The sequence below is a fragment of the Pan troglodytes genome, chromosome 20 (assembly GCF_028858775.2).
Source record: "Pan troglodytes isolate AG18354 chromosome 20, NHGRI_mPanTro3-v2.0_pri, whole genome shotgun sequence".
Taxonomy (NCBI): domain Eukaryota; kingdom Metazoa; phylum Chordata; class Mammalia; order Primates; family Hominidae; genus Pan; species Pan troglodytes.
In genome coordinates this window covers 44,421,903-44,449,663 of record NC_072418.2, presented here as the reverse complement: position 1 = coordinate 44,449,663, position 27,761 = coordinate 44,421,903, and the positions used below count along the sequence as shown (strand labels likewise).

Here is a 27,761-nt window from a genome sequence, read left to right as displayed (position 1 = left end):
CCCCATCACTCTGCTGGACAGCAGGCTTGTCCCATTCTGTAAGAGAGCAGGAGACCATCTCTGGAGGACCCCCCCACCCCCATCCTGTCTGCTGAAGTTAACCTTCCAGCTTGCGCAAGCTTCCGGGGGAAGTAGGTATCTCAAGAGCCTTGACCTTATTTATCTAAGGTGGAGAAGCTGGGGGTGGCCTCAGATCACCCCCAAACTCCAGGAAACAAAGACCAGAGGTGGTAGAGAGCCAGGCGCAGAGATGCAGTTTATTCGTGACCTCTGCTGGCCACTTGCACCTGCGCAAGTTCCACAGGCTGACCTGCCATGTCCACCCCATGCCCAGAGGGGCTTCTAGTCCTGGATGTGCCCTCACCCAGCCCCTGGGAGAAGGCACTGTAACAACAGGTGAAGAGGGGGCTGACGGAGCCTCAGCAACTGCTGCAGATGCTGTCCCCTGACAATGTAACAGCCGGGAGGAGCAGGGGTGAAGAGTGGCAGCCGCCCTGGCCGCTGAGTATTTTAGAGGGAGCTGACTGGGGAAGACAGTGGTGTGCTGTCAGGTCCCCCTGCTCCCCTTAGAGTGGGGCTACCTCTCGGGGTAGCTGAGGACGGGTGGGGGTGGGCTGAGCAGGTCTCACTTATCGAAGTGATCCAGTGGGTAGTGCTCCCCGTAGGTCTGCAGGTGGCGGGCCAGAGACTCCTGCTGCTTGCGGAGCTGGGCGGGCATCTCCTGATACACGTCTGAGAAGAGCAGGTTGGGGTTGGGTTTGGGCTTCCGCTCGGCCTGCTCAAAGGCCTCCATCACCTGTGGGGACATGGGGCAGTGGGCAGGCTAGCCGGCCTCCCATGCAGGACCCTGCCTCCTCCTGCGGGGCCTTGGCAAGGAATTAACCACTCCAAGCCTTTGTGTTCCCACCTCGACAATGGAAATGATTATCCTAGCAGAAGTGTAATGAAAACCCTCAAATCCCAGCAGGGATCAGGTGCTATCCAAGTGTGTGGAATCATTTAAGGCTTTCAGCAGCCCTAAGAGGTAGACAGCTAAGCAATGAGGAAACTGAGGCACAGAGAAGGGCAGGGACAGGACGCACGGTGCTGCCCTATGCCGGGTGCTCCCTCACCACTGGGCTGCACGGGCCCTGGGTCCTAATGACCGGGCCAGGGAGGGTGGCACACTGACTCTGGGCAGGGCATGTACACTCCACCACGGTTTGCCACCTAATCCTCAAACCAGCTTTTTTTTTTTTTAAGAGATAGTCTTGCTCTGTTGCCCAGGCTGGAGTGCAGTGGCGCCATCTCCAGTCACTGCAAGTTCCACCTCCCGGGTTCAAGCGATTCTTCTGCCTCACCTTCCCGAGTAGCTGGGACTACAGGCACGCACCACCACGCCTGGCTAATTTTTTTTTTTTGAGATGGAGTCTTGCTTTCGTTGCCCAGGCTGGAGTGCAATGGTACGATCTCAGCTCACTGCAACCTCTACCTCCCAGGTTCAAGCAATTCTCCTGCCTCGGCCTCCCAAGTAGCTGGGATTACAGGCACCCGCCACCACGCCCGGCTAATTTTTGTATTTTTATTAGAGACGAGGTTTCACCACGTTGGCCAGGCTGGTCTCAAACTCCCGACCTCAGGTGATCTGTCCGCCTTGGCCTCCCAAAGTGCTGGGATTACAAGCGTGAGCCACTGCGCCCAGCCCTAATTTTTGTATTTTTAGTAGAGACAGGGCTTGACCATGTTTGGCCAGGCTGTTCTCAAGCTCCTGACCTCAAGTGATCTGCCACCTCGGCCTCCCAAAGTGCTGGGATTACAGGTGTGAGCCACCATGCCCAGCCTCAAACCAGTTTCTGAAATGGGCACCACCAGCATCCCCTTTCAAAGACAAGGAAGTGGAGGGCAACGTGCCAAGGACACAGAGCCAGGACACACATGGCCCCAGCAGCCTGGCTCCACAGGCCACATCTGAGACATCACTGGGGTTATCCCTGAGCCTCCCAGTTCGGTGTTCCACAAATCCTTCCCAAGCTCTGCAGGCCGCAGCAGCCCCCAGCACACCCTCCCGGGCGGGGCACCCTCACCTTCTTGCGGGACTGCTTCCTCCAGGCCTTCTCCTGCTCCTCATCCCACCAGCCTTGGCTCAGCAGATAGTGCCGCAGCCGGGAGATGGGGTGGTCCTGTTTATCCCAGTAATTGACCTCATCCACCGAGCGGTACGCTGAACTGTCGTCACTGGTGCTGTGGTGCCCGATCCTGCACAGGGGCAAGGGGCCCCAGGTCAGTGTGGGGCTCCCTGGAGTGGGGGTCAGGAGGGAGGATGGGGGATGAACTAGGGAAGGAGGAGTGGAAACGGAATAAAGGCAAGGGGGAGATGCAACATCAGGTGATAAGGCCATGTTTTGGAGACAGTGATCAATATGAGGAAGATGCTACGGTGGCTGTCAGTGCTGTGGGGGTGCTGACGGGGGGAGCGGCAGGCACCTGTAGGTCATGGCCTCAATGAGGAAGGGCTGGTTCTCTGCCACAGCCCGCCGTCGGGCCTCCTTTGTGGCGTTGTATACGGCAAACACATCATTACCATCCACGCGGATTGACATGATGCCATACCCGGGGCCTCGTGCTGCTGTGGGGACACAGAGAAGGCAGGTCAGGCCAGGGCTGAGATAAGGAACATGCACGAGGCCAAGGGGACGAGCAGGGAGAGGACAGAGAGCAAGGCTGAGTGCTCAGGACCTCAACTCCTGTGGCTGACCAAGTGCCAGACGCCACAGGACACAGGACGAGAACCAGGAAGGAGGGTAGGGGTGGCAGGAAGGTGGCGGGATTGGGGAGGGAAGGAGATGATCCCAGCGGGGTGGGGAGCAGCCAGCAGAGCCCATACCAATGCCATCACCGCGATACTGCTCGGAGGTGGGCGTGGAGATGGCGTAGCCATTGTTCCGGCAGAAGAAGATGATGGGGCACTCAAGTGTGGCAGCGAAGTTGAAGCCGGCATGGGCGTCCCCCTCACTGGCTGCCCCCTCGCCGAAGTAACAGATGACGACCCTGTTGGCATTGGCCCGCTTGGCTGCGTACGCCGCCCCCACCGCTGCAGGGGATGAGAGGGTGGTGAGCAGGGGTGGAGACTCACACGCACTCACACTCATTCACACTCACATGACCCACGGCTCAAGCGTGGCTCAGGCCAGCAGTCACCAGGCTTCAAGGGGAAAGGAAACACCTCAGCTCCTGATGCCCCCCAGCATCTGCCCACCCAGGTCTCCTCTCGCTCAGCTGAAAGCAACTCCACCCTTCCAACTGCTCAGGCTGAAGAGTCCAGTATCATCTCCAAGCCAAACTTCCCGCCATTCCCCACATCTACTCCACCTTCAGAACCTAACCCCTCTTACCTCCTCCTCTGCACCACCCTGGTCAAGCCCAAGTTACTGAGCAGCCTCCTTACTAGCCCTTCACACACTGCCCAATCCCTTATCCACAGGGCAGCCCGCGGATTCCATGAAGAGGTGAGCCAGGCCAAGGAAGAGCAGACTCCTCCCCACCCACGGCTCCTGTCCCACTTTGAGTAAAAGTCGACATCCCTGCAACAGGCAAAGGCCTTGAGGCCCCACCCAACCTGCACCATCTGCACCCCCACCCACCACCTCCTGGACTTTACCTCCAACCACCCCACACCTGCTCACCCTACACCCGCTCACTCCACACCTGCTCACTCCACACCTGCCCCTCTGGGCTCCTCCCAGCTCCTCAAACACGCCAGGCTCACACCTGCCTCAAGACACCACACAGCTCCCCCCCTCACATCCTCTGGTCCATACTTCAGTGTCACTCCAGTGACGGCCCCCAGCCACCCCTACAGTGCACCACACCCGGCTGGCTTGGCTGCTCCCTACAGGACCCCCACCTTCATATACTCCAGGAGTTCCCTCTCCATCTCTGTTACTGTCCGTCTCCCCCACCATAATGGCAGCACCAGGAGGGCTGAGGTTTGCGTTGCTTTTGTTCCCTGCACTTGGAGTGGCACCGGCACACGGCAGGAACTTCGTGTATTTGAAGTGACTTAGCAGGGACCCAGAGGGAAGGTTAGGGCCACGCCCCAGCCTTGTGGAAACCCTATTACCTTTAGCTCAAATGCCCCCTAAATGCCCCCTCCTCTGAGAAAGCTTCCCTGCCCACCTCCCACCTAAGAGGCTCAAACTGCTTCTTGTTCCTCAACAGAAGAACACTATGAGCTAAGGGGTGTGGAGCCTCCTGCTGTGCTGGGCACAGTGCTGAGGCCTGGAGAGACACAAACTCATGCATCTCGGCTGCCCTAGGGCAAAGAAGCCAGGGCCCAGACCAACCCTAGATCAGGCTACAGGCCCCGGAGGGCAGGAAGGGGCTCCGATTCCTTGTTCTCCACACTATGAGGGTGCAGGCCTGGCACCCAGTAGGTTTGCTTCCCAAAAAAGCCTCTTATAAGGGAAGGGACTTCAGGGCACCTACGGTAAGCTTTGGGGAAGCTTACTTGACTCTGAGGACTGAGGCAGACAAAGGTCAGGGCCAAGAACCCAGGCTCTGGAGGTACACAGTCAATGACTTGAGTCCCTGCTCCTCTCCCTCTGTGCCATATGACCGTTAGCGAGTGACTTCCCTCTTTGACTTCAATTTCCTTTTTTTTTTTGAGACAGGATCTCACTTTGGCTAGAGTGCAATGGCACGATCTCAGCTCACTGCAACCTCTGCCTCCCAGGTTCAAGCGATCCTCCTGCTTCAGCCTCCTGAGTAGCTAGGATTACAGGTGTGCACCACCATGCCAAGCTAATTTTTGTATGTTTAGTAGGGACAGGGCTTTGCCATGTTGGCCAGGCTCCTGCACTTTTTTTTTCCCCATTCACTTGCTGTCTCTCACACACACACAAAACACGGGCATCCTGCTCTTGAAAACAGGAACAAGAGCAAATAATAACCTCTGTCCCCATGGCCACAATGAGGGTCCTATTAGACGATGAACGTGAAGCATTGGCACAGTGGAACCTGGTGCACACGTTGGCTATGTTTGTGAGCAGACAAATGCAGTGGGCGTGTGGTTGGGAAATCCTGAGTGTGGTCACACAGGCTTCAGGCCCCTGAATGGGGTGGGGACAGCAACAGAGCCCTCTTCTGAAGGGTCCCAGACAAGAGGTGCATTCAAAGTCTGGAACACAGGCCAGTGTGCAGTGGCTCACATCTGTAATCCCAGCACTTTGAGAGGCCAAGGTGGGCAGATCACTTCAACTCAGGTTCAAGACCAGCCTGGCCAAAATGGTGAAACCTTATCTCTACAAAAAATACAAAAATTTAGCCAAGCACAATGGCATATGCCCATAATCCCAGCTACTCAGGAGGCTAAGGCAGGAGAATCACTTGAGCCTGGGAGGTGGAGGTTACAGTGAGCCGAGATTGCACCATTGCACTCCAACCTGGCTGACGAGAGTGAAACCCCGTCTCAGACCAAAAAAAAAAAAAAGTGGGCTGGGCACAATGGCTTAAACGCCTGTAATCCCAGCACTTTGAGAGGCTGAGGCGGGTGGATCACCTGAGGCCGGGAGTTTGAGACCAGCCTGGCCAACACGGTGAAACCCTGTCTCTATTAAAAATACAAAAATTAGCTGGGCGTGGTGGTGCACACCTGTAGTCTCAGCTAATCGGGAGGCTGAGGCAGGAGAATTGCTTGAAGCTGGGAGAAGGAGGCTGCAGTGAGCTGCGATCGCACCACTGCACTCTAGCCTGGGCAACAGTGCAAGACTCCGTCTCAAAAAAGAAAAAAATAAGAAGAAGAAGTCTGGAGCACAGACCAGGGCTCTAGTGGTGTCACCAACCCAGAATTCCACCCAGAAGGCAGGCAAAAGAGCTGAGGCCTGGACAGGGGTGTGACATTGGTCTGCACATGTGCAAGGTACAGGGCATGCACCCTCACCCTGAGGGATCTGCGTGGCCAGTGGAGAGGAGATAGTGACGAAGTGGCGTTCCTTGCAGCCGTAGTGGACGGGCATCTGGCGCCCCTTGCCCAAGTCACTGATGTTGCCATAGCACTGGGCCATGAATAGTTCCAGGGGGTAGTCCCGATACATCAGCACACCTAGGAGGGGAGGAGGCAATGGTTAGCTGAGTGGGCAGTACAGGGGGACAGTTCAGCCCTGTGGGTGACCTGCAGCATGCTGGCAGGCAGACAGGAAAGCTCAGGCTTGTTTTAAGAGGAAGACTGATGTTCAGACTGACTGACTCTGCCCAGCAAGGCCAATCTGATTTTTCAAAAGAAAGCAGAAATCTAGCCTTTTTCTTTCTTTCTCTTAGTGAGATATTGTCTGGTATTTAAGTGCTTTCAACTAATTCAATTACCTTTAAGAAATAATCTAACCATAAATCATTACTATGGCCAGGCATGGTGGTTCATGCCTGTAATCCCAGCACTTTGAGAGGCTGACGTTGGAGGATCGCTTGCGCCCAGGAGTTGGAAACCAGCCTGAGCAACATAGTGAGGCCTCGCTTCTACAAAAAAAAAAAAAAATCAAAACATTAGCCAGGCATGGTGATGTGTGCCTGTGGTTCCAGCTACTTGGGAGGCTGAGGCAGAGGATTGCTTCAGCCCAGAAGTTCAAGGCTGCAGGCAGCTGAGATCGTGCCACTGCACTCCAATCTGGGCTACAAAGCAAGACCCTGTCTCGAAAAAAAAAATCATCATTATGAACCAAATAACAGCATAGACCACTAATTTACAACTTCTGGACTACAGAAGTACTCTAACCCATGTATGGCAGTAAAACCTTTTCTTCAAACAAAACCTCTGGTGAACACCCACCTCCCCATCAAAGGGAACCGCTCCAGGTTAAGGGGGCCCTTCCTCCGGAGTTAGAAGACAGAAGGGGGTTTGTGATTGCCCTCAGACAAGCTCTTTGCCCCGCCTGAAGAGTGGGACAACCTTCACACCAACACTTTAGGGGCAGCGCTGTGGATCAATGCTGCAAGCACTCAGACCGGGAGTATTATTCAGAGGGAGCTCTCTAGTACAGTGCTTTCCAAACCCTTTCTTTACCGCAGAACCCGCTCTTTAGATACAAATTTAATGGGGATCACATTACACACAGCAGTTACCTTTTTTTTTTTTTGAGACAGAGTCTGGCTCGGCCACCCAGGCTGGAGTGCAGTGGCACAATCTGAGCTCACTGCAACCTCCACCTTCCAGGTTCAAGCAATTCTTATGCCTCAGCCTCCCAAATAGCTGGGATTCCAGGTGTGCACCACTAGATCTACCTAATTTTCTTTTTTTTTTTTTTTTGAGACGGAGTTTTGCTCTTGTTGCCCGGAATGCAATGGCGCAATCTTGGCTCACTGCAACCTCTGCCTCCCGGGTTCAAGTGATTCTCCTGCCTCAGCCTCCTGAGTAGCTGGGATTACAGGCATGTGCCACCACATCCAGCTAATTTTTGCATTTTCAGTAGAGACGGGGTTTCTCCATGTTGGTCAGGCTGGTCTCAAACTCCTGACCTCAGGTGATCCACCCACCTCAGCCTCCCAGAGTGCTGCAATTACAGGTGTGAGCCACCACGCCCAGCCCACTTGTTGATATTTTAGTTAGAGTTGAGGGTGGTTAGCACTACTTCAACATTCAACTTTAATACAGGTTTACTGGTATTTTCTGACACATGCTTTTGAATGGACATAATACAAATCCACACAAGATGTGGCTGTGCTGCATATGTAACAGATAGAAACAGGAGTTGCTCTGGTTAAGGAGGGAAAGAAACGTCTTGTAGAGGGTCAAAGAAGGTCCAAGGCACTGATACAGGACCTTGGAATCAGGCTTTCTCAGAATGTGGTACTAGGTCCACCCATGTGAGAAGGACTGGGCAGGGGCAGGGGAACGTGCTAAAAGTACAAACTTGTCAGGCTCAGTGGCTCATGCCTGTAATCCCAGCACCTTGGAAGGGTGAGGCAGGTGGACTGCTTGAGCTCAGGAGTTTGAGACCAGCCTGGGCAACACAGCGAAACCCCGTCTCTACCAAAAAAAAAAAAAAAAAAATTAGCCAGGTGTGGTGGTGTGCACCTGTGGTCCCAGCTATTCAGGGGGCTGAGGTGGGAGGATCACTTGATCCTAAGAGGCAGAGGTTGCAGTGAGCCGAGATCATGCCACTGCACTTCAACCTGGGTGACAGAGTAAGACCCCGTCTTGAAGAAAAAGAAAATACAGACTCACAGGCTGATTTGCACCAGGAAACTCCAGGTCCAGTGGGAACTGCTGCTCTTGCTTGACACCTGCCACCTCTTTTCTTGTTGGTCTCAGAGACAGGATCTTACTCTGTCACCCAAACTGGAGTTCGGTGGTGGAATCATAGCTCACTGCAGTCCTGAACTCCCGGGCTCAAGCAATCCTCCCACTCAGCCTCCTGAGTAGCTGGGACTACAGGTGTGCACCACCACGCCTGGCTAATTTTTTAATTTTTTAGAGATGGGGGTCTCGCCATGTTGCCCAGGCTGGTATCAAACTCCTGGGCTCAAGCAATCCTCCCGCCTCGGCCTCCCAAAGTGCTGGGATTACAGGCGCGAGCCACCACACCTGGCACCTGCTTCCTCTTAACACTCCTTTTCACTGGGCGCCACTCCCGGCCAGTGCCACCACTGATACTCCACATATAGCCCTGGGAAGACAGCCAAGGGTGGGAAACAGCGAGAGCTGTCTCTGGGTCAGACTGCCATAAAAAGACTCGGCTCCATTCCTTAGGAGAATGTGGCCTGGGCCCATGACCTCACCTCTGTTGACTCAGGTTCTTACCTGGCTTTTAGAGTTGATGGTAATGCCTGCCTCTCCTGCCTCACATGGATGGGGGAAGTGCCTCAATGAAGCAACACCACTGGGGCCTGCCCTAACCTCACCCGGTGTGCCCTCGCTCTGCAATGCAGTGAGGGGAAATGACAGTCTCCGAGGCTAAAGAGCACTTATAACAGCAACTTGGCTGGCCGGGCGCGGTGGCTCACGCCTGTAATCCCTGGCACTTTGGGAGGCCAAGGCAAACGAATCACTTGAGGTCAGGAGTTTGAAACCAGCCTGACCAACGTGGTGAAACCCCATCTCTAATAAAAATACAAAAATTAGCCAGGCATGGTGGTGCATGCCTTTAATTCCAGCTACTCCGGAGGCTGAGGCAGGAGAATCACCTGAACCTGGGAGGCAGAAGTTGCAGTGAGCCAAGACTGTGCCACCGTACTCCAGCCTGGGCGACAGAGTGAGACTCCACCTCAAAAAAAAAAAAAAAAAAAAAAGGCCAGGCACGGTGGCTCACGCCTGTAATCCCAGCACTTTAGGAGGCGGAGGAGGGCGGATCACAAGGTCAGAGATCAAGACCATCCTGGCTAACATGGTGAAACCCCGCCTCTACTAAAAATACAAAAAATTAGCCAGGCATGGTGGTGGGCGCCTGTAGTCCCAGCAACTCGGGAGGCTGAAGCAGGAGAATGGCGTGAACCCAGGAGGTGGAGCTTGCAGTGAGCCGAGATCGCGCCACTGCACTCCAGCCTGGGCAACAGAGCAAGACTCCATCTCAAAAAAAAAAAGGAGAAGAAAAAAAGAACAGCACTCTGGTGTCAAGAGCCCAGGGAGGCACTACCTATCATGATGAACACCACTCTTCTCACTTCACAGACGACAGACAGCGTCACCAAGGCGAGTGGCCTGCCAAGTGAAGCCTAGAGTGGATCTGACTCAACTCCTTACCCTGCACCATGCTGCCTCTGCATGAGTCCCATTTGCAGCTGCCCAGACACTTCTGCTGACCCTCAGTGCTGGACAGTCATTCTTGCAGAGGGGCCAGCTCTCCCATGTGGAGAGCTCAGCGGCTCCCATGATTCCCATGAGGCTTGCTCGGTCCTGCCTGGTGCCCTCACAAGAGACCCCTTCAGCAAAAACAGGTGCAGTGCTCAGCACAGCTGGCGGGGGCCCGGCTTGCTGCCTGGTGTTTGGAAATCATTTTCCGCACGGATGACACTCAACCTTAGACAAACACCACAGGGCGTTTGCCCTCCTAGAGCATGTGGGGCCAAGGGCCTGGTCCAGCTGTGAGCAGTAGACAGTCCAGGAGCAGGCTGCAAGCCATGCTGGTCCATGGGGGCTCTGGACAGCCACGTGGTCTGGCCCGGCTGAAGGGCTGTCCCAGGGCAAGTCCCCGATCATGACACCAACCCCTGGCCCTGAGCGCTTACTCTGTGCTGAGGCCACTTTGCCAACTGCCCCAAAACTGCCCTCAACAGCTGTCTTGGGAAGGGCTACCATCCCCCTTACGAATGAGGAAACAGAGGCACAGGGCAGTTAAGCAACTTGCCCCAGGCATCTAAGACAAAGGGTTAAGATGTGCCTTCCTGGCCCTATCAGTGCTCGCTGACACTCTGAGGGTAGTCCCCATGCAGGGCCCCACACCAACAAGCTCCCTGGAACACCCCACTCACTGCTTCCTGGGCTCACTCCTTCGCTCCCAGGCACTCATTCCTGCTCAATGATTTTCTTCATTCCTGGTCTTTGACCCTTCCTTCCTTTCACTCATCCGGGCCTGCCGGGCCCCTCTAATCTTGCACCGCACTCAGGTCTGTCAAGGTTCTTCCACCTGCTCCTGCTCCCTGAAGGATACAGCATCTGAGGAGGGGCCAGGGGATCAGTGCACCAGGCAGACAGGGTCTCCAGCACAGGCCACACCCACAGCGAACGTTGACTTCACTGCATCCTCCCAGCGACCCTTGGATGCAGGTACCGTCATAATCCCTCTTCTGGAGATTAGAAAACTGAGGCTCAGAGAAGGGAAGTGACTTGCCCAAAACCTGACAACTGGTAACAAAGGGTTAAGAGCACAGACCCTGAGCCACTACACTTCCTGGCCTTCAGAGTGGGAAGACTGCCCCCTCCAGAGTCCTGACCCTGGCTTGTCTCTTTCTTGCTTGGAAAGCTCTTCTTCCAGCTCCTTAGACCTTCCTGGCACTATGCTGCTCCTGGAAGAACACTCAGAAAAACTAAAGTGTACACTTCAATGGGGACCACAGGGCCAAACCACGGACAGACGTACCTGCCTCCCGGTACTGGCCAAACACCAGGTCCGTGTTGTCCAGGGCGGCGGCACTCCCCACGTGCGTGCCCTCCTCACCATAGTTGGTCATGTAGAAGGAGATCCGGCCCTGGGGGTGGAGAGGGGACCGGGGTCCCACACTTGGTTATGCTGGGCAATGACAGAGAGCCATCCAAATCCTGCCCAGCTTCTGACATCTCCATGAATTCACAGTCCTCCTGAAGGCCAGTCCTGGGCCAGGCCATGCTGGGGTTCCTGCCTTTATGAAGACGCTGCCAGACTGCTTAAAACTGCCAGAGGGATTGAGTCGCTGTGATAGAAGCCCAAAGGAAGCACCTGTTCCACCACGGAAGGGCATCGGTGAGGACCAATGCGCAAAGATGGGGTGGGTGGAGGGTTCCAGGCAGAGGGAATGATAGACCATGAGGCCAGAAGGGCTGGGACATACAGTGGTAGGGGTGGGGAAAGATGAGGAGGGAGAGGAGGTGGCACCCAGATAACAAAGGGAATGATACATTGATTTTACTCTGAGAATAGTGGTAACCTGCTGACAGTCTTCTCAAGGGAGCAATGTGGTCAGACCTGTGTTTTAGAATTCCTCTCAGGCTGCAGTGAGGGAAATGGATGGAGTCATCAAGGCTGATTGCAGCAAGCCAGGAGAGAGGGGGCAGAGGCCCAGCTTGGTAGCAGAGGGAGGCGGGAGAGGAGCAGGTGGATGTGTCTGAGGAAGCTGAGTCGGCTGTGCTAGGGGGCAGCAGACCCTGTCAGCTGGCCACACCAATGCCCAGTTCCCTTCTCCCAAATCCCCTAACCTGAGCCTCAAAAAGACACGCACTCAGGTCCCTGGCCTCCCTTGCAGCCAGAGGTGGCTGTGGGACACAGTTTTAGCCAGATATTTCGGTGGAAGTCTGCTTTTGCTTTCTGGATAGAAGAGACCACTGCTGCTGGTGCCAGCCCTACCCACTCCCTACTTCTTCCTGCCTTGCAGACAGCCATGAAGCTTGGACATGCAGCAGCCATGCTGTGAACACGAGGCCACAAGCAGAGCACGAAGGTCAACTCACCAACAACAGTGAAGCAGAGAAAGGATGGGGCTGGGTCTCAGAGTGTGCTACTGAGCAGCTGAGCACTTCCTAAAGAAGTATCTACAGACAGGCTAGGCACGGTGGCTCACACCTGTAATCTCGGTACTTTGGGAGGCCAAGGCAGGCGGATCACTTGAGGTCAGGAGTTCCAGACTAGCCTGGCCAATGTGGTGAAACCCCATCTCTACTAAAAATACAAAAATTAGCCGAGTGTGGTGGTGGGCGCCTGTAATCCCAGCTACTTGGGGGGCTAAGGCAGGAGAATCACTTGAACCTGGGAGGCGGAGGTTGCAGTGAGCCGAGATTGCGCCACTGCACTCCAGCCTGGGCAACAGAGGTAGACTCCGTCTCTAAATAAATAAATAAAAATAACATAAAAGAAAAGAAGTAGCTACAGCTGGGTGCAGTGGCTCACACCTATAATCCTACCATTTTGGGAGGCCAAGGCAGGCAGATCACCTGAGGTTGGGAGTTCGAGACCAGACTGACCAACATGGAGAAACCCCATCTCTACTAAAAATACAAAATTAGCCAGGTGTGGTGGCGCATGCCTGTAATCCCAGCTACTCAGGAGGCTGAGGCAGGAGAATCGCTTGAACCAGGGAGGCGGTGAGCCAAGATCGTGCCATTGCACTCCAGCCTGGGCAACAAGAGCAAAACTCCATCTCAAAAGTAAAAAAAAAAAAAAAAAAAAATCTACAGACAGAGGGAATGAGAGGGGAGAAAGGGATAGCAAGGGGAGGGAGGAGACAGGGATGAGACGAGGTTTCTGGTGTGGGCAAGCAGGTGGATGGTGGTGCTCTTCACTGAGAAACGGACTAGGTGAGGCAAAGGAGCACGCCTGGGAGGAAGATGTCGAGGTCAAGTTCAGACAGGATTAGTTTGCTGTGGGACATCCAGGGCGAGAAGCCAAGCAGGGCTCTGACAAGCAGTCTGGCTGGGGCTCTGGGCAGCCCTGGCATACGGATGGACATGAGATCACACAGGGCCATGTGTAAAGCAGAACAAAGGCAGCCTGGCCAGCACCCTGAGGGACACCCCGGGGCCAGTGCTCCTCACGGCTCGGCGGTGCCCTCCTCCATGTGTTCTCAGGCCTGGCTTTCCCGTTGCTGTGGGGGAAACTGATGAATGTGTGCTTTCTTCTAAGTTGGGAGCCAATTAAAAGTTAATGCACATTCCAGTGCCAAGTGAGTGGGCGGTGCTGAGTACTGAGGGCCTGGCAGGACTGTCCAGGTTAGCGTGGGTAAGAGCCTGCAACCAGCCCCCTGAGGATCAGGACTCGGGGCTACTGGCAGAGGCTCCTGGTTGCCTTCTCAGTATCCTATTCCCCTCCTCTGTTAACAGAGGTCTCAATCTCCCGCAGGCAGCAACTGCCGGGACTAAAGGATTATTAATACATTTCTCAGTCTCCCCTGCAGCTAGGAGTGGCCCATGAAATGTATGCAGATGTCACTAGGTGGGACTACCCAGAAAGCTCTATAAAGGTGGGGGTGTGGGATAGCTGGGATGTGCCATGTCTGGCCTTCCGCCTTCCCTCTACTTCCTGCCTGGAAGAGCCCCCTGGATCTAGCTGTGCCCCAAAACAGGACCCTCTGGATGTATGGTCATTGGAGTCAATAACTTCCCTCTTTGTTGACACTGGCTTGACTGGATCCTTGTCCCTGATACTAGGATTTATCAGGGGATCACAGCCCATTTCACATGGGCCTAGGGCGGTCCCCTGGAGCGCTCCAGGAAGCACTGGGGACCCACCCTGTTTCTCAGGACTGTGCATTTCCAAGAGGAAGGGCTGTCAGGCCTTCTCCCTGCCCTCTCCCCACACAGGCGAGCCCCCAGCCAGGCACACAGTAGGTGTTTTTTAGTGATCAGGTCCATCCTTCTGCCCTAAGGCAGGACTGCTCTCACACTTTTCCTCCAGAGTCCCAAGAGAACCCTCAGAACTCTATGGAACCCCCCCAAAAAAGAATCTGTCCTCCTTGGGAGCCATTCCTTTGGCCCAAACACAGGTAGGGGACCTCAGGTAATTCCAGCCCCCCGCCCCTAGTCCTGTCCCCACGCACCTGCCGCTGAGACTCATAGAGGATGCGGTCCATGGTGTTAAGCAGTGTCATGCTCTTGTAGAGCTTCAGCACCTTCTCCTTCGGCAGCTGCGGGTGGAGGCACAGATAGATGTGGGGCGGTTGGGACCAGAGAGGAGACAGGCAAGGGGCCTGGGCGTGGGGGGCATGGGAAGTGGGGGAGGCCGCCTCTCACGTGGGGGTCCTCGCTGGGGTTGATGATCTGGCCTTGCCGGTCCATGACGCGGTAGATGGGGATTCCAGAGATGACGTTGGGCTGGATGAATTCCAACTTATCTATAAACTCCGCCGAGGCCCCTGGGAACTGGGGCTTGTCATCCAGAGATGAAAACTGCTGCTGCTGCCTGCGGGGGTGCTGGGGAAGAGAGCAGAGGAGACCACCTGCATCAGAAGCAGCACCCAGGTTTCCGCTGGCTCAACCCCGGCGGCAGGCTGGCGGCATGGTGGTTGAGCATGTGGCCCCAGTGAACTCTGGGGCCTGACTCACAGGGTCTGAGCCCCAACTCCAGCACTTTCTCACTGCGACACTTTGGGTAACTGACTACAACTTCTGTGTCTCAGTTTCCCCATCTGAAAAACTGGGATGAAAACAGTAACACCTATCCCATAGGACTGTTGTGAGGTTAAATGACCCAATCAAGTGGCTGACAAGTCAAGAACTGGTAGCTATTACTATTCTCATTACCATAGGCCCAAACTCTTCATCCTGGCATTCGAGGCCTCCCCATTCTGGCCACAGATGCCCCCTCCTCTCTCTCTCCCACTGTGACCACAGACACACATGCCCACTGCAGGATGCCCTCTAGGCATACAGACCAGCTCTCTTCTGATCCCTATACCATACACCAGCGAAGCTACTCAGGACAGAGCTTAAGTCTTTGAGCTCTTAAGAGTCAGACTGCCTAGGTTCAATTCCCTTACTGCCTTTAGGAGGCAGAGGCAGACGAATCTCACTTGAGGTCAGGAGTTCGAGATCAATGTGGCCAACATGGCGAAACCCTGTACCCACTAAAAATAGAAAAATTAGCCGGATGTGGTGGCACATGCCTGTAGTCCCAGCTACTCAGGAGGCTGAGGCAAGAGAATCACTTGAACCCGGGAGGTGGGGGTTGCAGTGAGCCGAGATTGCGCCATAGCACTCTAGCCTGGTGACAGTGAGACTCCATCTCAAAAAAAAAAAAAAAAAAAAAAATCCCTTAGAGGGTGATATGGCAAAGTAACTTCCCCTCTCCACGTGTCCCCTTCCTTGTCTATAAAAATGGAGAACCCCTCATGGAAATGAGAGGCTTAAACAAGATCACATGAATAAAATGTTCAGCAAAGCATCTGTAAGCCACCTAACAAATGCTCAAATAATCTCTGCAATTCTCATTTCTCCCTCTCATCTCTGCTTGCTTTACCAGAAGGTCTCTTTCCCTATCGCCTGGCAAACTGCTACATACGCTTCAGTGTCCACTCTACTCCGGTCCCAGCTCCCTCTGCGAGCCCAGACTGACTCATTCAACAAATATTTGAGCACCTGACATGTTCCAAGCCCTGTGCTGGGTTCTGGGGACCTAAGACAGGCAAGATATCTGTCCTTGCTGCCTAGCAGGGAGGGCAGACACTGAACAAGTAACAGTGATGGTGGTTCATATTATCCTACAGCAGAAGAAAGCGAGGGTAAGGCTTCCCTGGGGAAGTGATGTTAGAGCTGAAACCTGAGGGATAACCAGGAGGCAGGGAAAGCACATTCTCGGCAAGGTGTATAGAACATGCAAAAGACAAAAAGTGGCCAGGCACAGTGGCTTATGCTTGTAATCCCAACACTTCGGGAGGCTGAGACCAGCCTGGCCAACATGGTGAAACCCCATGTCTACCAAAAATACAAAAATTAGCTGGGCGCGGTTGCGCACACCTGTAATCCCAGCTACTCAAGAGGCTGAGGCAGGAGAATCACTTGAATCCGGGAGGCGGAGGTTGCAATAAGCCCAGATTGCACCAACACATCCCAGCCTGGGCAACAGAGACCCTGCCACACACACAAAAAAAGACAAAAGGCGAGGAATAGTGTGTCCTTCGTGGAAGACAGAAGGAGCTCAGGGCCTGGCAAGGTGGCTCATATCTGTAATCCCAACACTTTGGGCTCAAGGATTACTTGAGCCCAGGTGAGCCCAGGAGTTCAAGACCAGCCTGAGATCACATCTCTACAAAACATTTTAAAAATTACTCAAGCATGGTAACATACACCTATAGTCCCAGCTACTTGGAAGGCTGAGGTGGGAGAATCGCTTGACCCCAGGAGGTGGAGGCTGCAGTAAGCCATGATCACACCACTGCACTCCAGCCTGGGCAACAGAGCAACACGCTGTCTCGAACAAAAACAAAAGCTTAGAGGGGCTGGAGGAGTCCTGCAAGGACATCACACCTCCTCAGGTCGGATGAGGAATGGCTGAGAAAGCCCAGGAGACCTGTGAGAAGCCTATAAATGCTCAAAGGGATATGAACCCACTGGGACTCTTAGCTCTGGAGCTAGGCAGCCTAGAACCAGCCGAGGTGTTGCAATAGCTCCCCCTTATGAAGCACCTGCTGTAAGCCAGCTGAGCCTGGCAGGCACAAACCTACTAACTCCTCGGGGAATTTGTGAGGTTGATTATCTGCCATTGCCCTTGAGTAGATGAGGAAACCGAGGCCTGGGGAGGTAAAATAACCTGCACCAAACCACAGATTTAAAAAAAAAAAAGGGGGGGGGGGGTGCTGGGCAGTGGCTTATGCCTGTAATCCTAGCACTTTGGAAGGCCAAGGCAGGAGGATCACATGAGCTCAGGAGTTTGAGACCAGCCTGGGCAACAGTGAGAAACCCTGTCTCCACAAAAAAATACAAACATTAGAAAGGCGTGGTGACACATGCCTGTGGTCCCAGCTACTTGGGAGGCTGAGGCAGGAGGACTGCTTGAACCTGGAAGGATGAGGCTGTAGTGAGCTGAGACTGTGCCACTGCACTCCAGCCTGGGGGACAAAGTGAGACCCTGTCTCAGAAAAAAAAAAAAAAAAAAATTACATCAGAACTGGACTTCCAACCTGGGCAAGGCTGAGATTCAGGCTCCTAGACGTCCATGCTCCTCACCCCAACTGCCCCTGCAGCCTGATTTTCAAACATCTGCAACTTTTCTTCCCACTACTCCCGGGATTCCTCCGAGGTCAGTAATGGTGGCTTCACTTCCCACAGATGTTAAAGAATGGCAGGGTTTGCCACAAGCTGGATCTCACACATGCATGCTCAAATGTGTCCCTCCGTCTTCCTTTAACTGCAGTGAACAAGCTGTCCACAGTTCTAGCGGGGTAGCACGTTCAGTGTGTGTATTTATTTGCATTTGTAGTCGTGAGGAAATTACACTCCCAATGGCAGGGCAGATTCAGGCCTGGCAATGTCACTGCAGGCCTCCCCTTGTGAGGAGGAAACAGCCGGCCTCTTGCAGCACAGCGCTTCCCCCTTCTGAGTACCCAGCATAGCCAGACACTGACCTAGAAGATTCCTTTGTTTCGTGTCTGTCTCCCCCACACACCACAATCCCAGGAAGGCAGAGACAGCGTCCAGGTTGCCTTCACAGCAGGCACTCAAGAGGGAATTCCTGAGTGAATGCCTGAATGGGCGGTTAAGTTCCTTGGCTCTGGAGTTCAACTGCCCTGGGTTCTAATTTCTTAGCTCATTGTGTGGCTCTCTGCAAAAACACTTCACCTCTCTGAATTTCCTTATCTGTAAGAAGGCTGCAGAACACCACGTGAAAAGTTGCTAAGTTAACTCACACAAGGGGTTCAGCACCGATCTGGGACGTATTACATACTCAAAACTTGGTAAGAGAGAGAAAAACAAAATCTAGGAAGGTGAGAAGTGGGAGAAAGGGAAGTGACTACACTGTATGAGATAGGGAAAAGAGGAGCTGGGAAGAACTAACTGCACCTTAAAGTGGATTCTAAACTCAAACTGTGGCGATGTGCAGCGGCTCATGCCTGTAATCCCAGTACTTTGGGAGGCTGAGGTGGGAGGATCACTTAAGGCCAGTGGTTCGAGATCAGCCTAGGCAACATAGTGAGTCCAGCCTAGGCAAAACCCCAAAACTCTGAAAAATTTTTAAATTAGCCAGGAAGGCTGGGCGTGGTGGCTCACGCCTGTAATCCCAGCACTTTGGGAGTCCGAGGTGGGCATATCACCTGAGGTCAGGAGTTCAAGACCAGCCTGGCCAACATAGTGAAACCCTGTCTCTACTAAAAATACAAAAAACAGCCGTGCATGATGGTAGGTGCCTGTAATCCCAGCTACTTGGGAGGCTGAGGCAGGAGAATGGCTTGAACCTGGGAGGCGGAGGTTGCAGTGAGCCAAGATGGCACCATTGCACTCCAGCCTGGGTGACAAGAGTGAGACTCTATCTAAAAAAAAAATAAAAAATTAGCTGGGAATGGTGGCATTTACATGTAGTCCAGATACTGGAGTTGCGGGAGCCTCAGGTGAGAGGATGGCTTGAGCCCAGGAGGTCAAGGCTGCAGTGAGCCATGACTGCACCATTGCACTCCAGCCTGGGCAACAAAGTGATACCCTGTCTCAAAGAACAATAAAACCAAACTGTGGCCCCAGCAGATACTCCAGAGAGGGAGACTGAGGCACAGGGGAGACGGCATGCTGATGGAAGAGGACCGAAGGCTAAAGTCTTCAGACGGGCACTAAGAGGGGAGGCCAGAGTCTGAGAACAAACCACGGTGTCAGGGCAGGACTGTCAGCCTCTAGAGGCTGGACAGCTATCTTCACGGCACCCCAGTGTGCTCCACATACTGGAGCTGAGTCTCGGCTGTACCCTCCTCCCCTCATTGCTGGGCTGGTGGAGATAACGGTAGTCCCCAGCCCCAGGGTTGCTGCCCCAATTCAGTGAGCTATGCAAAGGGCTCCGTGCTGTGCCTGGTCCTGAGGAAATGCTCCATAACGGAAGTGGGTGGCCAAATGCCTGCAGAGGAAGGATGTGACTCCACCCATCTGTTCCTCTAGTTTTTGGAAGGGGGTGGGGGAGTCTGTCCCGGTGGCCAGTGATTTACAATGGCAGAGGCTGCACAGATTTACACAAAGCTTCATGCCACGTCCTCTCCCACCATGCAGGAAAGCACAACCTGCCTGCTCTGGATGGTCTGGTCTGCCCAGGAAGTACTGGGGTGGCCCTGGTGGAGTCACTTGAAGGCACCATGGCTAAGCACATGGACTCTAACTGAGCAGACCGCTGCCTGATTGTGTGACTTAAACTCCCTGAGCCAAGTGCAGCGGCAGACGCCTGTAATTCTAGCTACTCTGGAGGCTGAGGCAAGAGGATCACTTGAGTCCAGGAGTTCGAGGCCAGCCTGGGAAACATAGTGAGATCTCGTCTCTACAAAAATAAATATATAAATAAAATTTAAGGCCAGGTGTGGTGGTTCACACTTGTAATACCAGCACTTTGGGAGGCCAAGGAGGGAGGATCGCTTGAGCCCAGGAGTTCAAGACCAGCCTGGATAACATGGCAAGACCCCATCCCTACAAAAAATTAGCTGGGTATGGTGGTGCACACCTGTACTCCCCAACTACTTGAGGGGCTGAGGTGGGAGGATCGCTGGAGCCCAAGAGGCTGCAATGAGCCAAGATCACACCACTGCACTCCAGCCTGGGTGACAAAGTAAGACCTGTCTCAAGGAAAAAAAAAAAAAGAAAAAATTTTTAAAGAAAAACTCCCTGAGCCTCAGTTTCCTCCTGTGTACACCGAGGGTGGTATAAGTACTTATCTCAGGGGTTGTCATGAGGATTAACTGAGTTGACCTGTGTGAATTGCTCAGCCCAGTGCCTGGCACATAATGTTTCATAAACACAAGTAGTGAGTAAGTATTTCTCATGATTGTTCTTGTTAAACAGATACTGAACATTTGCTCCAAATCATGCCCTGAACTGAAGGCTAGAGACAGGGAGGGATGAATGACAAACACTGAACACACAAGTTATAATCAAGACAGGTGATCTTACTCACATTGCTTCACCTGACTAGCCTAAAAAAACAAAAAAGTGTCAAGTTGACAGGTAAGCCAAATGAAAATACAGAAATAATATGGCTGGGTGCGGTGGCTCATGCCTGTAATTCCAGCAGATTTGGGAGGCTGAGACAGGTGGATCACTTAAGGTCAGGAGTTCATGACCAGCCTGTCAGGCTGATCACGATGGTGAAACCCCATCTCTACTAAAAATACAAAAATTAGCCAGGCGTGGTGGCACGCACCTGTAGTCCCAGCTACTCAGGAGACTGAGGCAGGAGAATCGCTTGAACCTGGGAGGTGGAGGTTGCAGTGAGCCAAGATCGCACCACTGCACTCCAGCCTGGGTGACAGAGTGAGACTCCATCTCAAATAAATTAATAAATAAAATTAGACCGGGCGTGGTGGCTCACGCCTGTAATCCCAGCACTTTGGGAGGCCGAGGCGGGCGGATCATGAGGTCAGGAGATCGAGACCATCCTGGCTAATAAGGTGAAACCCCATCTCTACTAAAAATACAAAAAATTAGCCGGGCGTGGTGGCGGGCACCTGTAGTCCCAGCTACTCAGGAGGCTGAGGCAGGAGAATGGCGTCAACCTGGGAGGCAGAGCTTGCAGTGAGCCGAGATCGTGCCACTGCACTCCAGCATGGGTGACAGAGCAAGACTACATCTCAAATAAATAAATAAATAAATAAAATTCTGGCCGGGCACAGTGGCTTACGCTTATAATCTCAATACTTTGGGAGGCCAGGGCAGGCAGTTCACTCGAAGCCAGGAGTTCAAGACCAGCCTGGCCAATATGGCGAAACCCCATCTCTACTAAAGACACAAAAATTAGCCAGGCATGGTGGTGCATGTCTGTAGTCCCAGCTACTCGGGAGACTGAGGCACGAGAATCGCTTGAGCCGAGGAGGCAGAGGTTGCAGTGAGCCAAGATCGCACCACTGCACTCCAGCCTGGGTGAAAACAGAGCAAGACTCTGTCTCAAAACAATAACAACAACAGCAAATAAATAAGTAAATACATACATACTCACATAAAATTTTAAAATAAAAAAAAAAACGGGAGATTTCAGAGGAGGCAGGATGTATAGTGGTTACCCACATGGGAGGTAGGATGAGGGTCGGTAGGGTTAAACTGCTGGTGTTTGAATCTGGTTCTGTCTCTTTCCAGCCATGCAGCCTTGGACAGGAGCCAGTCTCTGTGAACCTGCGTGCCCTCATGGGGATGGCATCCACCTCACAGGCTGGTGGAGAGGCGGGGAAAGCACCTGCCGCAGCTCTGGCAGGAATGCCTCACCAGCTAGGATCAGATAGTACCCCTCCAGGAAGCACCAGCATCAGATGGCACACCAGGGAAAGCTTCCTAAAGAAGGGGGAGTTCAGCCAAGGGGTCAGAACACTTCAGTCCTAGGGAAAAACCAAGGCTCCAAGGCAAGAGAAGAAAGCCTGGCGCCCTGGGACCCTGAAGACTGGCATGGCTGCTTCAGGTCAATCAGAGAATAACTACATGCTGAGGTGCCACTCAAAGCACTTTATTTACACCTACGTGCTCACTGAACCCATAAGGCATCCGGACGGGGCAGGCACTGTTATCACAACTCCATCAAAGACAGATGGTAGCTGAGGCGCCGCCTCAAGGGCTAAGCAACTTGTTCAGGTCCAGTGCATGCAAGGCTTTGTGGATGGTGCCAGTTAACTCCAAGTCCTCTGTATCTAGGGTAGCTAAGGCCACCCAAACCCACTCTCTCCTGAGCTCAAAGGCACTCTGCCCTCAAACAGAGCAAAGAGTTGAGCCCCCCTTCCCAGAATATCTCCTGAGAAGGGAAAGGCGTGCAGATTAGGCAGGTATCACTGTCCCTGTTTCGCAGACAGAGACCTGGTGTTTGGGGTCTGGAACGCTTCTCTGAGAAAGTGTCATGTCAGCCATCATCTGAAGGACCTCATACCTACAAAGGCCTCCAGGTGGGAGGAGGCACATTCAAGGAAGGGAAAGATGGCCAGGGGGACTGAAGTGGAAAGAGGCGAAAGACAAGAAAAATCACCTGCCCGGCCACACATGGTGGCTCACGCCTGTAACCCCAGCACTTTGGGAGGCTGAGGTGGGTGGATCAGTTGAGGCCAGGAGTTCGAGACCAGCCTGGCCAACATGGCAAAACCCTGTCTCTATTAAAAATATAAAAATTAGCCGGACACAGTGGCACACACCTGTAGTCCCAGCTACTCGAGAGGGGGAGGCAGGACAATCGCTTAACCCAGGAGGCAGAGGTTGCAGTGAGCAGAAATCACGCCACTGCACTCCAGCCTGGGTAACAGAGCAAGACTCCGTCTCAAAAAAATATAAAACAAAATAAGCCAATACTGGACTAAGAAGAATGTTGCAAGACTTGAATCTAAGCTCCATCCTTTCTCCTCCTGGCAGCCTGGTACCATGAAAAGAAACTGGGCTTTGGAGTCCAGAGCTCCAAGTTCAGACCTCACCTCTCTGAGCCTCAGTCTCTCCATCTGTAATAGGAGAGTACTACCTATAAAGGCCTTGCACTATTAGTGTATTAAATATAATAAAAAATTAGAGTTAGCTTTGTAAACCATTCAGTGCCTCAAGATGTGAAAAAGGAAGCCAGGTTTCTTAACACACTAGCAAGTAAGAGATGGACCCATACACTTAGAAGACTGTAATGACCATCTCCATTCATCCCACAATACACACTGATATGGTTTGTCTCTGTCCCCACTCAAATCTCATCTTGGATTGTAGCTCCCATAATTCCCACATGTTGTGGGAAGGAGCCAGTGGGAGGTAATTGAATTATGGGGGTGGATCTTTCACGTGCTGTTCTCATTATACTGAATAAGTCTCACGAGATCTGATGGTTTTATAAAGGGGAGTTCCCCTGCAAGCACTCTGTCTGCCTGCCACCATGTAAGATGTGACTTTGCTCCTCATTCACCTTACGCCATGTTTGTGAGGCTTCCCCAGCCATGTGGAACTGTGAGTCCATTAAGCCTCTTTTTCTTTATAAATTACCCAGTCTTGGGTGTGTTTTTATTAGCAGCCTGAAAACGGACTAATACATACACTGAGTACCTACCACTTGGAGATACTGCACAGGGCACTGGAACCCCCAGACAGGCTGCCCCCGAAGAGCTGGGTCACAGAAATAGTCACCGATAATTAGCACAGAGCGAGCTCCAGGGGCTTCCTGATTTCCAACAGGGTAGGGACTCTATTCACCCCACTAGCTAGGGTCAGAGAGGTGAAATGACTTAGCCAAGCCCAGGCCTGGGGTAGTGGCTGAGAAACTGACTCACGATTCCTTGACAATCTGAGTTTCCTTCCTCCTCCTTTCCCTGAGCACTAAAACGTCTGCTATGATAACAGAGACAGGAAGGGAGGTGAAAATCAGGCAAACACATCTGCAGGGCAGCAGGGTATTCAATGAAGGAGTGGGCAGAGCAGGGGCAAGAAGTCGGGGACAAGTAAAGCAGCCCCACTTCTCCTTCTAATCCAGTCTTCCCCAGTGAACCCAGTAATCCAATCTGTCTACAACTATGCAGCCTCTCAACCTTTCCCTGACTATTTCTTCATCTCCACCTGGATAAAACTGCATCATCTTAGCCAGGCGTGGTGGCTCACACCTGTAATCCCAGCACTCTGGGAGGTGGGTCACCTGAGGTCGGGAGTTCAAGACCAGCCTGATCAACATGGAGAAACCCTGTCTCTACTAAAAATACAAAATTAGCCAGGCATGGTGGTGCATGCCTGTAATCCCAGCTACTCGGGAGGCTGAGGCAGGAGAATCGCTTGAACCCAGGAAGAGGAGGTTGTGGTAAGCCAAGATCATGCCATTGCACTCCAGCCTAGGCAATAAGAGCAAAACTCCATCTCAAAAAAACAAAAAACAAAACAAAACAAAAACCCTGCACCATCTAATGTGGCAGCCACCAACCACTTGTGGCTATCTTATTTTGAGACAGAGGGCTGCTCTGTCACCTAGGCTGGGGTATAGTGGTGCGATCTCGGCTCACTGCAATCTCCGCCTCCCAGGTTCAAGCGATTCTTCTGCCTCAGCCTCCCAAGTAGCTGGGATTACAGGCACACGCCATCACGCCCGGCTAATTTTTTTGTATTTTTAGTAGAGATGGGGTTTCACCATGTTGGCCAGGCTGGTCTCGAACTCCTGGCCTCAGGCAACCCGCCCACCTTGGCCTCTCAAAATGCTGGGATTACAGGCACCCAGCCCACTTGTGGCTACTTAAACTTAAACTCATGATAATTTAATAATATGGCCAGGCAAGGTGGCTCACGCTTGTCATCCTGCACTTTGGGAGGCTGAGGCAGGAAGATCGCTTGAGTCCAGGAGTTCAAGACCAGCCTGGAAAACATGGCAAAACCCCATCTCTACAAAGATTTAAAAATTAGCCAGGCGCAGCCAGGCGCAGTGGCTCATGCCTGTAATCCCAGCACTTTGGGAGGCCGAGGCGGGCAGATCACCTTAGGTCAGGAGTTCAAGACCAGCCTGGTCAACATGGTGAAACCCCATCTCTACTAAAAATACAAAAATTAACTGGGTATGGTGGCGCACGCCAGTAGTCCCAGCTACTCGGGAGGCTGAGGCAGGAGAATCACTTGAACCTGGGAAGTGGAGGTTGCAGTGAGCCGAGATCGTGCCACTGCACTCCAGCTTGGGCGACAGAGCAAGACTCCGTCTCAAAAAAAAAAAAAAAATTAAAAATTAGCCAGGTGTAGTAGCACGTGCCTGTGGTCCCAGCTACTTAGGAGGTGGAGGTGGGGGGATTGCTTGAGCCCAGGAGGTTGAGGCTGCAGTGAGCCATGATCACACCACTGCACTCACTCCAGCCTGGGTGACAGAGGGAGACGTTGTCTCAAAAAAAGAAAAGGCTGGGCGCAGTGGCTCATGCTTTTGGAGGCCAAGACAGGCGGAACTTGAGGCCAGAAGTTCGAGACCAGCCTGGACAACATGGTGAAACCTCGTCCCTACCAAAAATACAAAAATTAGCCAGGCGTGATAGTGCATGCCTGTAATCCCAGCTACTAGGGAGGCCGAGGCAGGAGAATTGCTTGAACCCGGCAGGCAGAGATTGCAGTAAGTCAAGATCATGCTGCTGCACTCCAGTCTAGGCGAGAGAGTGAAACTCTGTTTCAAAAAAAAAAAAGAAAAGAAAAAGGAAAGAGAGGTACAGAAAGAAAGAGAGAGAAAAAAGAGAAGAGAAAAGGAAAGGAAAGGGAAAAAGAAAAGAAAAAGGAGAGGGGAGGAGAGGAGGAGAGGAGAAGGAGAGGAAAGAAAGAAGAAGAGAGAAAGAACAGGTGGGGGAAATAAAGGGGAAAAAACAATAACTCTTAAGATAATACAAATTTAAATATATATAAATAAAAAGTAGGGACTTCTTCCCTCCCCACTCCCCACCAAAAATGAAGTAGGGGAAGCAAGAGGAAAGGTAATCAAGAGATTGAGACAGGAGAGAAAGATTTAATCAGCCATAAATGACCTTTCCCTAGCCTGCCCCAGTCCTGCCCACCTCCTGCCCCACTTGCCCAGCCAATGGGCCCCTGGGACTGAGATCAGCTGTGGAGGATATGAACTGCTCAAAAAAAAAAAAAAAAAAAAAAAAGTGAAAAGGTCTCCAGCCCAAAGGCAAGAGACTGCCCTACCCACACCTTGCTCCTGCAGCCCTTCTGTATTTACCTGTTTCAAGTGACTCCGTTCCTAGATACCTACTGCGTCCTACTCCTGGCCCATCCTCTTCACCCTCCTCCCATTTGTTCCCCTACCCAGAGCTTCTTTCTACAGATTCCATCTTCCCCTCCTTATGGATTGGGGATCAGAGGATCAGACTCAACCTCACAATATCTTCTCAGATTTTTTTCCCCAGGGCCTCACCAATCCAGGCCTTCCCAAGGTCACCCCTTTCTTCTCCCCATCTCCAAGGTTAGTTTCTGTCCCTTCCCTCCACCCTCACTATCAACATTCCTATTGCCCTTAGGATGTGCCAGGTCCAGTCCTTAGCATTTTACATATTGATTTTTCACAGCCCTATGAGGTGGCCACTGTTAATATTTTAGAGAGGAAACTTAGCTCCATAGATCCAGAGAGGTGCAGTCCGTTGCCCAAGGCTACACAAGTGGAAAGCGGCAGAGCAAGGACATGCATCCACCCATGTAACCACTACTCTCCTATCTGTCAACTGTAGTTCAAAGCTCTTCTGCAACCCATTGCCTCTCCCCGTCTAAAGATAGGCTTCCACCTAGGTTTTTTTGCAGTGTAATCTTGCCCTTAGCAGCATCCACCTGAAGGGATTGTGACCCTTTTGACAAGAAACAAAGCCTTCTCAAGTGTTTCTAAGAAATGTGGGCAAAGTGCCCTGTCTGTACCTCTCTCCCTCCTTTTTTCCCCTCATTAATTCAACAAATATTAATCGTCTCCTCTGTACAGTGTCCAGAACACACGAATTCCCTGTCTTGTTATTCGATCAAGAGACACAGGAATCAAACACATTTTTTACACAGTTCATTTTAAAATCAGAATTGTGGCAAAGGAGCAAAGAAATACAAGGCCCTATGCAGCCTGTGACAGGGACCTGTTCTCTTCTTTCTTCTTCTTGAAGAGGGATCTTTGCCCAGAAGAAAGTCCCTCCCTTACAAAGTCAGTTTCATTCTCCAAACCCTGAGGGAGAAGGTCTTGCGGTCTTCCCCTGTCCCTCCAAGGAGCCTCCCCTGAATACCAGTGGCAGCTAATAAGGAACCCTCATCCCTCTCTTCAAGTCGTCTCCCTCCCTCAGGGCCCACAAAGAAGTTGCAAACGGGTTTTTTCCTCTCCTAAAGAAGTGGAAGTTCTTTTCGTCTCCTAAGGAAGTGGCAGATCTTCCCTTCGGTGTCTTCTCCAAGGAGTCTCCCACTCTTTTTCCCTTTTGTGATAGCCCTTCCTTCATATCCTTCAGGGACCCCACACTCTGAAGATAGCCTTTACATCCCTAATCCCCTTTGGGAAAACCGCCTGGGGCCCAGGTACTCACAGATCTAGCCAGTCCCCGAGCCCCAGGCCGCCGCAGCAGCAGGAGGGCAGCCTGGCTCAGACCACGGTTTAGCCGCCAGACCCTCGCTGCAGCGATCGCTACCGCCATCTTGGCTAACAACCACTCAGCGGTCCGGCACTCACGTAGGCTAGATTCGGGGCTGCCCCTTTATGTGCCTGACGCAAACTCCAGCACCATCTGACAAGAAAACCATCTTCTTCCCGTTCTGTGGTAGATAGAATGCACAGACATTTGGAGAAAAAAATCAATCTACCCAAAATTTTCTCCAATTGCCTCACTGTAGTTACTCCTGTAACAGGCAAAGAAGAGGGCAACCTGACCAGGGCCTCAGGGATTTAGGGCCCGGGGGCCCAGAGTAAAACAGATCAATGCCAAGGCCTGCCTTCTGTTCCCAACTGTCCAATGGCGTTGCCAGAGTTAGGAGGTGGGACTGGGCGGAGCCAGATTGTTGGTAAACGCTAAGCCACGTGCGGACGCCC

The 27,761-nt window shown here is 52.6% G+C and overlaps 1 protein-coding gene across 2 annotated transcripts; it reads right to left on the bottom strand.

The window, feature by feature from the left end:
- Positions 1–231: 231 nt before the first annotated feature.
- On the bottom strand, positions 232–27,408 carry BCKDHA (branched chain keto acid dehydrogenase E1 subunit alpha). 2 transcript variants are annotated; one of them, NM_001098564.1, is given in 9 exon segments: positions 238–796; positions 2,064–2,235; positions 2,464–2,605; positions 2,864–3,070; positions 5,918–6,079; positions 11,046–11,154; positions 14,191–14,277; positions 14,384–14,563; positions 27,262–27,383. In NM_001098564.1, coding segments are annotated over 9 exon segments (1,338 nt in total). In that variant the 5' UTR covers positions 27,370–27,383; the 3' UTR covers positions 238–625.
- Positions 27,409–27,761: the final 353 nt, after the last annotated feature.